Source organism: Alosa pseudoharengus, unplaced genomic scaffold, assembly GCF_046254945.1.
Source record: "Alosa pseudoharengus isolate Yale_2024_CS ecotype anadromous, Long Island Sound unplaced genomic scaffold, YU_APseudo_1.1 YU_APseudo_1.1_scf_5, whole genome shotgun sequence".
Taxonomy (NCBI): domain Eukaryota; kingdom Metazoa; phylum Chordata; class Actinopteri; order Clupeiformes; family Clupeidae; genus Alosa; species Alosa pseudoharengus.
Window position 1 is genome coordinate 26,003,175 of NW_027468837.1, and position 12,500 is coordinate 26,015,674.

General features: G+C 46.5%; 1 protein-coding gene across 1 annotated transcript in view; it reads right to left on the bottom strand.

Annotated features, from left to right (window-relative positions):
* lrp1aa (low density lipoprotein receptor-related protein 1Aa) overlaps positions 1-12,500 on the bottom strand; it is a 157,017-nt gene that overhangs the window by 52,513 nt on the left and 92,004 nt on the right. Inside the window, exons 25-30 of the mRNA XM_076267757.1 lie at positions 10,379-10,583; positions 9,693-9,857; positions 8,553-8,797; positions 5,682-5,813; positions 4,644-4,871; positions 3,049-3,223 (exon numbers count right to left, since the gene is read on the bottom strand). Coding sequence (XP_076123872.1) covers positions 3,049-3,223; positions 4,644-4,871; positions 5,682-5,813; positions 8,553-8,797; positions 9,693-9,857; positions 10,379-10,583 — 1,150 coding nt within the window. The remainder of the gene's footprint in view (positions 1-3,048; positions 3,224-4,643; positions 4,872-5,681; positions 5,814-8,552; positions 8,798-9,692; positions 9,858-10,378; positions 10,584-12,500) is intronic.

Genomic DNA, 12,500 nt, shown 5'->3' on the forward strand with positions numbered 1-12,500 from the left:
TGGCAGTTTTGCTCTGGGCAACATGCAACAGTGTGCCTCTCCACCTTAAGTCTTGCATCAGACACATGGCACGTCTCAATGCGGTCTGTGCAGCGCATGAAGTCCATTGTGATGCCCTTTGCCTTTCAAGTATGTGCACAGTGCCCTGAGCTTGTAAATAACATTTTATATTCCTCTTCCATACTCTCTATAGGGAGAGGCGAAATAAACAAGTGGGGGTTTCTGCCTGCTTATCTCTCTCTTTTATTCTGCCTTACTGTAGTTCATTTCGCTTCGTTTCACAGCAACGTAACTACTGGCAACCAGGTCTGGAGAAGCGGGAGGTCAGGGCTAATTTAGTTCAGCAGCGAAGCGGATTGGCTCAGAACGCCACACAGAGAGCTACGCAGGGCATACAGTATGTGTAGAGAGATGGTATGAGACAGTGCTAATGCTGCAGGTTCAATGCATCCTCCGGAGTAGGTCTGCCATTGGAGTGTTAGCCTCTCACTTAACCCTTACAACCCTAAGCTGTTTTTAAGGCATTTTCACTACCTTTATTCATAAGGATTTATTCTGGTCATTGTAAGTGCCACACACATATATTATATATTGTTTTTTTCAGGAGAGTTTAGGCTATTCAGATCTGCCATCATTTCATGTATTAATACTAGCACTGATTTTATTTTGATTTTTAAAGAATTAAAATATAAAAAGTGTATTATAAAAATTCTTATATTTCGACATGTATCTCACCACTGCAAGCTCACAGCTCTACATGCATTTCATGTGTGTGTAGGGAAGACTGTCCTGAATCGGGCAATATAATTGCCATGTTGGAGGGATACTCTGGGGCTGAGCAATTTACAGAAATATTTGCTGTGTGATTTACGGAAATAAATGCCATTTTTTATTTAGTGATGAAAAATGACCTTTCTGCGCTCCATATCTGTGACACGAACTGATCTGACCTGACTTGACCCGAGGTTGCGTGTTAGCCTGCGTGCCTGTGTGTATGCAGTCATAATAATTCTCAACTCTTTACTGCATTGCCATGAACAAAGTAAAGGCAAAAAAGGTGTTTATTTGTTGAACAAATTGGGATGCAATGTGAGCCTTGAATTGGATGCCATGCAGGAATTTGCTAGGATCTCAAAACCGGAATATGAACATGCTTTGCCATAGAGAAACACATGATAGCATTGGATTATAAACATGCTTTGCCACAAGAACAGACACAAATGTGGGGTAAGTCCAGCTATATGAAGTTATTATTTTGCTGTCACTTCGTCTGTTTTATAACCCAGAAGGATGTACTTGGTATCAAATGATAGCTCTGAGTCTCCTCTTTCATCTGACATGCGTGGCATATCTATGTGATCACGGGTCCGCGAGTAATTCAAACGAGAGTAATGAGTGTGCAGCGTTGGTTTGTGTACATGACGTTATTATTTTGCAGTCACTTCGTCTGGTTTTATAAGCCAGAAGGATCGATAAACATGGTACCAATGGATAGCCCTGTGCCCCCTCTTTCATCTGATATGCTTGCCATATCGATGCGATCACGGGTTCGCGAGTAATTCAAACTAGAGTAATGTGTGTGCAGGTGAATGCAGAGAAGTATAGACTGTAAATATGATGCAATTTGATTTAATTTCATGATTTTTTTTAATTTTCATACTTGATCGTACAGACAAGTGTGTAGTCTCGTTGGAAAGCCCCACTTCTGCTCTGTCGTGCAATAAAGGTTTCATCTCGCTGCGATGAACCGTTCCGGAGCAATGTAACAGAGAAGAAAGGGTGTGTTTTTTGACGCACTTTGCGTCAATCGGGTTCTAAGGGTTAAGCAGCTTCACTGTGCGTCACTGCTCCATCGCACAGCAGCACATAACATTCTCATAATGCTGTCTGTCTCTCTCTCTCTCACGCATGCACACACACCCACAAACAACCCCCCACACACACCCACAGAGAGAGAGAGACAGGCACAGACAGAGAGAGAGAGAGGTTTTCATTACCTGAGGTCAATAGACTGGTCTCCACATATGCTCTGTGTGTGTGTGTGTGTGTGTGTGTGTGTGTGTGTGTGAGGGTGTTCCTTCATTTATACGTGTTGCTATTTTTGGACTGCTTGTTTATGCGTGTTTATGTGTAACTGTGGGCGTGATCGCCTGCTTGATGGACTGTGTGTGCGCTCTTTCCCCCTTCATTTGGACTCTTTGTTTATCTGCCGTTGTTGATGTGTTTGCTTAAGTCTGCCTCTGTGTGTGTGCGCGTGTGTGTGTGTGCATGTGTGTGTGTAAATCTATGCAGGGGGTGGCATTTAAATCCAATCACTACCCCCCTCCAACCTACCCACCTCCCTCTGATTCCTTTCAAATGAGTACAGTGAACACACACGGTAAAATGAATCCCAAAATAGTACACGTGCGCACACACACACACACACATATACACAACAGTCAGTTTCTCTCTCTCACACACACAGCATCTGCTTCTCATTTTCTCTTACGCCAGAGAAGCCTACGCTGGAAACATTCCTCCAGCTCTGCAAGTCTTTAAAAGAGGGGAAGAAATTAAACGAAAAGAGAAAAACAACGAAGAGGCGTTTTTCATGAAAACATCTCCTTTAAGCTGGGTACTCACACACACACACACACACACACACATGCACACATACACACACATACACACACACACCACAAAGTCTGTTGGTGATTTACGGAGCAGTAGAGGGAGCATTTCCCTTCTCATGTATAATGAGACGAGGAAAGAAGGGAGACAGAGAGGCGGAGAGGGGAAACAATGAGGGTCAGAGGGAAGGAGGGATGAGGGCAGTGGAGAGGTGAAAGATCTTGCCTTTGAAAACACTGAGGAACGCTAAGGCTCATATGAGTGTGTGTGTGTGTGTGTGTGTGTGTGTGTGTATGTGTGTGTAGGTTTATGAGCCTGTGTAAGGGGGAGAGCCTGTGTGACCACAGTAGCTGGATAGTCTATCTAGAGAGGTGTGTGTGTGTGTGTGTAGGTGCACATTTGTGTGTGTGTGCATGTGTGTGTCCACACCCTCACCCTAGAATGGGGTGCAGCACCAGGCAGTGAGGTTTGTCCAGGCCCTGAATCACAGCGTTCTTGAAGGAGCCGTCCAGGCGGGCCACATTAATCTGCTTCTTGTTGGCATCATAGCTGGTCCAGAAAAGGTTCCGAGAGACCCAGTCCACTGCCAGGCCATGGGCATTAGGCAGGTCTGAGGAACCAGTCGGAACAGAGGAAGTGAGACAATCTTACGAGCAAGATTAATTACACAGGAGTGAACGTGTGCAATTACTATAACAGCTAACAGTGTCAATGAACATGTGCACATCTGCCCGAACCCTCTTAAAATGTCCCACGTTCCCGTCAGGATATGGCTTACTGGGTAATGGGTACTAGTAGCTCTAATCCCAGTCAGAAATCTCAAGGCTTTAATAGCCAATGAATTTGCCACCCCCCACCTTTTTTTATTTACATGTTAAACGTGGAAGGGGTGCATCAATGAATCCGGAATCTGTGGCAGGCCAATGAGTGTGAGAAGGGTAGAGAATGGTCAATGTGTGGAGGGGGAGGGTCTTAAAGATAACCGAGTATGCGTAAACGTCTGTGGGAAGGAGTCAGATATCACAACCTGCTACGTGCGTTTGAACAATGACTCGTTCTTCCGACCTGCGGCTAGTGTGCTAGTGCCAGAGTCTACAGTGTCACAGTCGGATGATGATTCAGAGTCAGAGGTTTGTGTGGCAAAAAAGGCCCCGACCCAACCATTTTCCGGAAGACTGGCTGTGAGAATTCAGCTGGTTGAGGTAAGAAAACAAACTCCATGAACTGCGAATGTTGTAGTTGCTACCCGAGAACTGCAGGGAACACCAAGGTAAGTTTGCCGACAAGGTAAGTTTGCCGGTTTACCTTCTATGTTGCACCTTCAAAAGTGCACAATAAAATGTGACACTGAATTTGAAACAGCACTTTGTAATTTCTGCATCTATTATCAAAGTAATTAGTAATACAGTGGAAATTAGTAGAAATGTGAATATGTTGGTTAGCATTTTGATTTATGGTGTGTGCCCCCAAATTTTCTGGTTGCGCCCCTAAAATAAAAAAGGAAAAAAAGTCAGTCTGAAGCCCTGAACCTGTACAGCTGCCAACTATCAGGGTTCCCACTCTAAGTCAAATGTAAAATTCCATGACTTTTCCCTGACAAAAAAAAAGAATTTCCATGACTTACTATACTATTTACTAAAGTGTAGCATTCAAGAATATTTTACTTTTTAGAGTGAAACATGAATAAAGGGGCATTGAATAAACAATGTTGGGATACTCAAGGGAGCGGTATGCACCAGTTCTGCATGAAAATATTTGTATTAATGTATTTTGGCAAGTAAATTGGAAAATTCCCTGATATTCCATGACTTTGCCCCAAAAATGATAAAATTCCCTGACTTTCCATGTCTGGAATTGACTTTCCAAAATTCCATGATATTCCAGAAATTCCATGACCAGTGGGAACCCTGAACTATACAACTGCATTTATGTAACAGAATTCACAGCACCAAATGGAGCCAGCCAATGGGAATGTGATGCATTGCCGACGTGAGGCAATATCTGACCCCACACGCCACATGGGACCTTACCGGCCGACACCACTGTCTCCACGCCGGTGCCATTGATGAAGGCACGCTTAATGGTCTGCGTGCGGACGTCCGACCAGTAGATGCGCTGCTCCAGGGCGTCGTAGTCCACCACCGTCACGTTGTCGATGTCCGGCACGGTGAAGGAGATGATGTAGTTGTAGTAGGGGTTGTAGATGTCCACGCCACGGATTTCGATCTGCCGTGCGTACAGCAGGAACTGACGAGACTCTGCACAGGTGAGGAGTATGTGAGAAAAAAACCAAAGGAGATATACAGTAGCAAGGCATTCATACCATGCTGTTACAAAGACATCATACACACACACACAGGTCATACACATAGAATGCCATGGCAAGTGTGGAGCACATATATTATCCACACACCAAGCCATACATAGACAACTACAGACCACATATACAAAGACCCAAAGTGCTCACACACACACAACTACGTACTGTATAGAGGCACAAAAGAGGCAAACTAGAAGGCACTCACAGGCGCACTCCCATACTAGCTCACACACACACACACACACACACACACACACACGAACACTTTGGACAGTTGGACCGAATCCAGCAGGAGATAGGAGCTTTGTGTAAACTCCTGTATCCCACTCGTGCCAACCCAAACAGAGCTGACAGACGGGAGAGGAAGGGAGGAGGAGAGTGACTGAGCGAAACAGAGGGAGGGAGGGAGAGATAAATGAACTGGGGGATGATGAAGAGAGGAAGATAGGAGAGTTGAAAAACAAGAGATTCATTGGACCAGCCTGTCAGGTAATGTGTTGCAGGGACAGTGTGTGTGTGTGTGTGTGTGTGTGTGTGTGTGTGTGTAGAAAGCTCTATAATGGACAGTGGGAGGCTAATGTATGGTTGGAGAGCATTGCTGCACTCAAACAAATGACTTTGCAGCAGCTCTACATTTGGTGGCCACTTATACAAGAACCAAGAAAACGGTAAAGCACGCAATTGGTGGCTACGTTGTTATCATGACGACAGGCAAGCAGTGACTGTTGTCATGGCAACAGGGTCTTACCGAAGCAGGTGTGCTTGTCTGGTCCCAGGCGCATCAGGTGGGGACAGGCGCAGGCGAACGTCTGGTTGTAGTTGATCAGACAGAGGTGGGAGCACGGTCCCAGTCCGTCATTACCAGCACATGGGTTAGGAGCTGAGAGGGGGAGAGAAAGAAAGAGAGAGAGAGAGAGAGAGGAGAGAGAGAATGTGGAAAGAACAGAGAGGAAAAGAGTGAAAATATATTAAACGATTAAAGGAAGAATAACAGTGGGAGACAGAATGAGAGCTACTAACACTGCACATTAGGAGAGTGCTGTGACCATGTTAATAGCCAAACAGACAGTGTCCACTGGTGGGTTTTTAATTGAGCATGTGATACTGGCATCAGCTTCTTTTCTTCTACCGGAGAAACAATTGATGCTGGAGGCAGATGCTTGATGCAACATCCCTCAGACATTATGAGAATAACAAAGCATGGCAGACTGTGCAAGAGGGAGAAGTGTGAGCACTCATACACACACTCACACATACTCACACAGGTTGACCCTCATCACTAGGGGGGTTAATCCATCTCACCCTGATGGTGTTGTGGTGAGAGTGAGTGTGAGTAAACAGCTGTCCGGTGCCATCTCTCTACCTTCCTCTTCCTGCTAGATAAACGCTCACGACGGCCCTTAACGCTCGCTTCTCTGACACTGCAGATAACTCCAGATGTCAATCATGCCAGTCCCCAGCCACATCTCCCATAACCCCCCTCTCCCCCCAGTAGACATGCCGAGGGTGGGCACTGCAGGAAGTGAGCTCATAATCTGTACCTGTAACTGGTTACCGAGGTACCTCCTAACCCGTGTAGGGGCAGTCATGGCCTACTGGTTAGGGCTTCGGGCTTGTAACCGGAGGGTTGCCTGAATAGGAATGGCTGAAGTGCCCTTGAGCAAGGCGCCTAACCCCTCACTGCTCCCTGAGCGCCGCTGTAGCAAGGCAGCTCACTGCTCCGGGTTAGTGTGTGCTTCACCTCACTGTGTGTTTACTGTGTGCTCTGTGTGTTCACTAATTTACGGATGGGATAAATGCACAGACCAAATTCCTTGTATATGCAAGTACGGTATACTTGGCCGAGAAACCTGATGTACATTTACAAACTGTGAATTTCCACATTCTTGTCTTCATGCTAGCATCACCAAGGTCAAGAGCTCTGCTTCCTAAAGACAGAGGTGCAAGTACATATTCTTGCATTTGTCTTTAACGTTGTATTAATGTTCTTTTTTTTTAAGTAAATTTTTTGGGCTTTTTCGCCTTTATTTGGACAGGACCGTGGAGAGTGACAGGAAGCAAGTGGGAGACAGAGATGGGGTGGGATCGGGAAATGACCGCAGGTCGGATTCGAACCTGGGTCCCCGCGGGCACTCAGACCCGTATATGGTTATGGGCGCTGTAGCCTGCTGCGCCACAGCGCCCCTTAATGCTCTATTTTTGTTGGTGTGTGTGTTTTGAACGCCTACAATCTAATTTCCTTTGGTAAGATAACAAATTTGACTTGACTTGACTGTTCTTGGTTTATATTTTGTTGTGCCCTATCATTACTGGGACTGATAGTTAAACTGGAAAGTTTAATGTTTTGCTAGAGTTTGGAATAGAAAAGTCAGTCCAGTTAAACTAGTTGATTAAAAATGAATTCAAAAACGCAATAATTTCTAAAACATCAGGACACTATCTAAAACTATTCACAACAATCAGAGAGCATTAGGATGACAAGCTGTTTTCCGTGATTTATTGTGGGAATCATTTGCTGTCTAGACCAGTGGCCAGGCGTACTGGCCATCTCTAATTAAAGAGGAGCAGGCGTTGAAAGGTAGCAGACATGCTGCTCCATTAGATGTGTGAAGATTAAGAGAGCTCTCGGCAGCCCGGAATCATCTCTGATGGTGCATTCAGCACAGCTATCTGTGTGGTATTACGCTCACGCATTCAGACCGCTCTGAGCCTAATGGAGTACAACCGCTCACACCAGTCAAAAGAACATCCCTCACTGATTACACTGAGTCGAAGAGCTCCACTGCAAACGCCACAGCAGCAGGCCAGCCTGTCGCTGGACATGATGAGGTGTCAGGGTGTAGTCTGTCAGTCTGTCTGCTAACTGCCCTGATGTGGCTTGGACTGGACATCCGGGGTGGGGGGGTCATGAGATGATGAGGTCAGAGGTCATAGACTCGGGTCAACAAGAGAGCTGTCTGGGAGGAAGAGACACACCTGGGGCTAAAGACACCCAGATAGACGCTCTCAGGCAGAGCTACAGAGAGTCAACAACTTCAGCCATGAAACACAATTTGGCTTTTTACTCAGTCAGTGTACTAAGTCAAGGACTTAGACCGTAATTAAGCACATGCCGTCCACATGAAGGGCATAAAGAATAATTGTTTCCATTTCAGACTGTAAACAGGCCCTCTATTTGTCAAGGAGACCAAAAACAAACCCAAACACCTGCCATGCTTTTGCAGGTGTATTTGTTATGTCTGATTTAAGGGGTATTATTCTTGTATGTGTATATTTAGTCTACAATAGTATTTTCTGCATGTGTAAATTTAAAGGTGCAATCCTGGATTATAATCCATTACACTTTCTGTTGAATTCAGCAAAATCCTCCTCAAGGTCATCAAGCTGCACATCTAGTGAGTGCTCTGAATATAAACTTTGTTCCTGCACAGTTCTGGCTAGGTGAATAGGAAACAAACAACATGGACCAACCAATACTCAGTTCCAGCCAAACAAAAGCATAGCTTCAAAAGGCACAAAAGGGGACAGCTGTAAATTTGACGGGCTGATAAGATCCAACAACCTTTCATCAGGATGGAGGACTGACCCTTTAAGAGAGAGGTCATCCAGTGTGCCTTACCCTGGGGCTGTCTGGACGGGTGATACACCTGCAGGTCAAAGGGCTGCGTGTTGGTCCTCTGCACCACCGTCACGTTGTTGCCCGTCCACTTGTTGGCCTTGGCCAGCGTGTTGGTGCGCCAGTCCGTCCAGTAGACCTCTCCCCCGTACATGGTGACGGCGAACGGGTGCGACAGGTACTCGTGGCCCCTTAGCACCTCGATCAGCCCGGAACCGTCATACTTGGCAGAGTAAATGGCATCAGACCTGGAGACAGAAGAGTGAGAACGACTTCAATCTAGTTAGCAGTTCGCAACACCGACAACACCGTAGTTTTCACACCTATAGAACACACAAGAGTGGGGTAAGAAGAACTTGATGAAAAATCTAATCTCTAGTGCAAGGGGGTTCCGGACAAAAGCGTCTGCTAAACCCAATCAATGGAAAAGAAAAATGTAAAGTGTTCACAAGCCTGGGTGCTCTGTGTGGTGAAGCCCATTTGGCTGGCCGTCGTCTCGCGTCTGATATACAACCATCATGGTTGGCAAACGACGCCCTAAAGCCATCGTCTCATTAGAGAGACTGTAAAATGCTCGAGCTGGCGGGCTGATATAACCATAAAACACACACTGGCCTGATTAATAAAACACGACAGACAGGCTCTCAGCTGCCAAGCCCTGCAGTGGAGCGTCTCAGGAAATACAGCCTCATCTGGGGCTGGACTGGCTTCACTGATGCTCCACTGATGCAAATGGGAACCAAATCATATTGAGAGCATCTTTCCAACAATGCTCTGAGCTGGGGGGCAGCCTATCACTATTACTATTTCAAGCAGAGTACAGCCAGTATAGAGGGTATCTGAGTATTGAAAGTGTGTTTGAGCATGTGTGTGTGTGTGTGTGTGTGTGTGTGTGTGTGTGTGTGTGTGTGTATGTGTGTGTGTGTGTGTGTGTGTGTGTGTGTGTGTATGTGTGTGTGTGTGTGTGTGTGTGTGTGTATGTGTGTGTGTGTGTGTGTGTGTGTGTGTGTGTGATTAGGGGTAAGGTAAAAACAGGCAGAGAATGTGTGTTTGTGGGAGAGAGAGAGTATGTGTCAGTCTGTCTGTCTGTCTGTCTGTGATCACATATCTGTTTGAGAGAGGGAGGTTGCCGCAGGCTCTGACCTGGCATCGATCCAGAGGATGCGGCGCTCCAGGTAGTCAACAGTGAGGCCGTTGGGCCAACCACCATTGCCTGTCTCCTTGTGGACATATCGCCGGCCCTCACCACTCATGGACGCTGCCTCGATCCGTGGCATACTAGCGTCCCAGTCCGTCCAGAAGAGGATACTGAGAAGTGGGAGGGAGAAAGAGAGATGGGGAGAAAGAGAGAGAGAGAGAGAGAGAGAGAGAGAGAGAGCAGTGGAGCGAGAGAGTGCAGGCAAAATGAAAAACAGAGAGGCAATGTGATAATTGGATCAAGGGAGAATTACAGCTTTCAAGGAATGTATTGCTAAAGTAATAGAAGACAAACAATCTGTCTCTGTCACCCTGTCCTGGAGAGAAGCCTACCACTGTTAACTTCAGCTCCAGTCCCGTGTTTGCCTAAACTGAGTGCTTGACAGTCAACTGCCTGTCAATTTGTGTAACCCAGCTAGCAATAGTGCAGCTGTGGGATCTAGAACCCACTTATTCCACCGATGTCCAGTAAACATTTCAGGTTCTCCTGAGAATGTTCTCATAAAGAGACTTCTTTGACATCGTGTCAGCTGAAACAGCTTTCTAGGGAGAATTAAGGAGCTGTGTATTTTCCTATCAGTTTCCATGACAACCGTGTTATTTCTTTTTGGGTTTTATTTTTGTGGCATTACCCTTCGCGGGGGTCGAGGGCGATGGCCCTGGGGTGCTCCACCTCTCCGGCCAGCAGGGTGGTCCTCATGCTGCCGTTTAGCTTGGCCACCTCGATCTGGTCCAGGTTGCTCTCCACCCAGTAGATGTTCCCCGCGATCCAGTCCACCGCAAGGCCCTCGGGAGTAGCCAGACCGTACTGGATGACCACATCAAAACTGGTCAGGGCTACGGAGGACAGGAGGGATGAGTCCAAGGAGAGAGAGGGAGAGTGAGAGAGAGAGAGAGAGACAGATAGAGGGAGAGACAGATAGAGAGAGAGAGACAGACAGACAGAGACAGCAAGAGAGATAGAGTGACAGAAAGAGAGAGAGAGAAGCAGAAACATAAATGACTTACTAGAGATAAGTGCAATGATGTAGCAAGCTGAGCAAGATAAAATGCCAACATATGCTGGCTAACTGAGGGCTTTCAATGAAGTGTTTGAAATGTTGACAGTTCAATTAAAGTCACATCACCTGGAGGTGGCGATACCTCAGATGTGTGGGGAGAGACATTTAGCTGCCCAACCTGTCTCATTCCCCTCCTCAACCCAACAGCAGGGCTGACGCTCATTCAATTTTAAATTCTGGGCAGGCAAATTGAATCCACAGACGCGAGTCTGTGCATATTGTTTCCTATGGGGACTTTGCTAACTGAATGAATTTCATTCCCAGTTTATTTCCCCAAACCGAAGCACAATGAAGCTCATATTCGCAGCGTTGCTCCAGTGGCTCTTCCCTGCTGAGCATCAGGCTCTCTCTCAGCCACTCCGCTCAGCTCAATAGCACCTGATTGATTCACACACACAACACTCCCACACAACACTCACACACACACACACACACACACACACACTAACACTTAACACACACACACACACAAACACCTTCCCCTAATGGCTATTCACTCTTCACAGCCGTAGGCTAACAACTAGACATTTCTGATGTCTAGACAGCTACGTAGACATTTGATTTTTTACTATCATTACCACTCTCCCTTTCTCTGTGCAAATCAGATCGCTGCTCCCTCAAACGTCAAAGGTTCTCAGCGTAATCCTTCCAGAAGCAGTGGAGGGAATCAACCCCTTTCAAAAGGGGGCCGGGGTGTAGGATGTCTTTAAGTTACGATAAAATCAATGGGAGCATTGGTGGCAGGAGAGAGACACACACTCTATCCACAGTCGTCATTCAGGTCCACAGCTGCAGTTTTGGGATGGAGAAGGAGACGTGTGGCTTAAAGTAGGCCGGCGTGTCTGCAGTGTCTCTCTCCTCTCCTCACCTCATCATCACACTCCCACCTGTGTCCCATTTACCTCATGTTTGGACATGATGGCAGAGACGGCTAGCATGCAGCAGATCAGAGAGCGAACTAGCTTACTGTTTTTCTTCTGTAACATCCTACAACCACAATTACTGGGAATGGACTAATCACAACAAACTAGCTATTATGTTGTTATGTTAGACACACACACACACTCGTGGCACACAGTGATTTAGTGATGATGGGGTAAAGTGGGCCTGCTGCACAGATTTGATTTGATTGATTGTTTTATCCTTTTGAAGGAAGTCCTGCAGTTAAGACTGATTGCCTTTGCCTTGCCATGAGAATGTCCACACACCCGGTGATTGATTGCTTTTGCCTGGCTGCTGCTGTACGGCAGATGCTTCTGCGCTCTGCCAGCCACCCTACTGGGGAGTTGCAACGGAAACAACGCGGCCAGATTTCACTGCACGCTCTGCAGAAACATTTGGATAAAAAACAGCAGGTGATCCCCAAGATCTTTTTTTTTTTTTTTTTTCAAATGTATATGTTTGGCTCTCGTATGATGATTGTGGCTGGAGAGTTTGTTTTGCCATCCAGCCTGACGCCTCATTTGATTCATCCAGCGGGACAGGCCTGCAGCTCCCCACTGGAGCTCTTTCACTTCCCTGCTGGATGCCTCTCGCTTTGATACGGGCGTTTTCAGATGACTGTGAATGAGACTGGCCTATCTTACACTCCCAGGGGGCTGGGATCCACACGCTCAGCATCAGCAGATTTCAGCATTGGTAAGGAGATACAGTATGATGCTGTGGTAAGGTGCATAAGCTCTGTAACCACTGA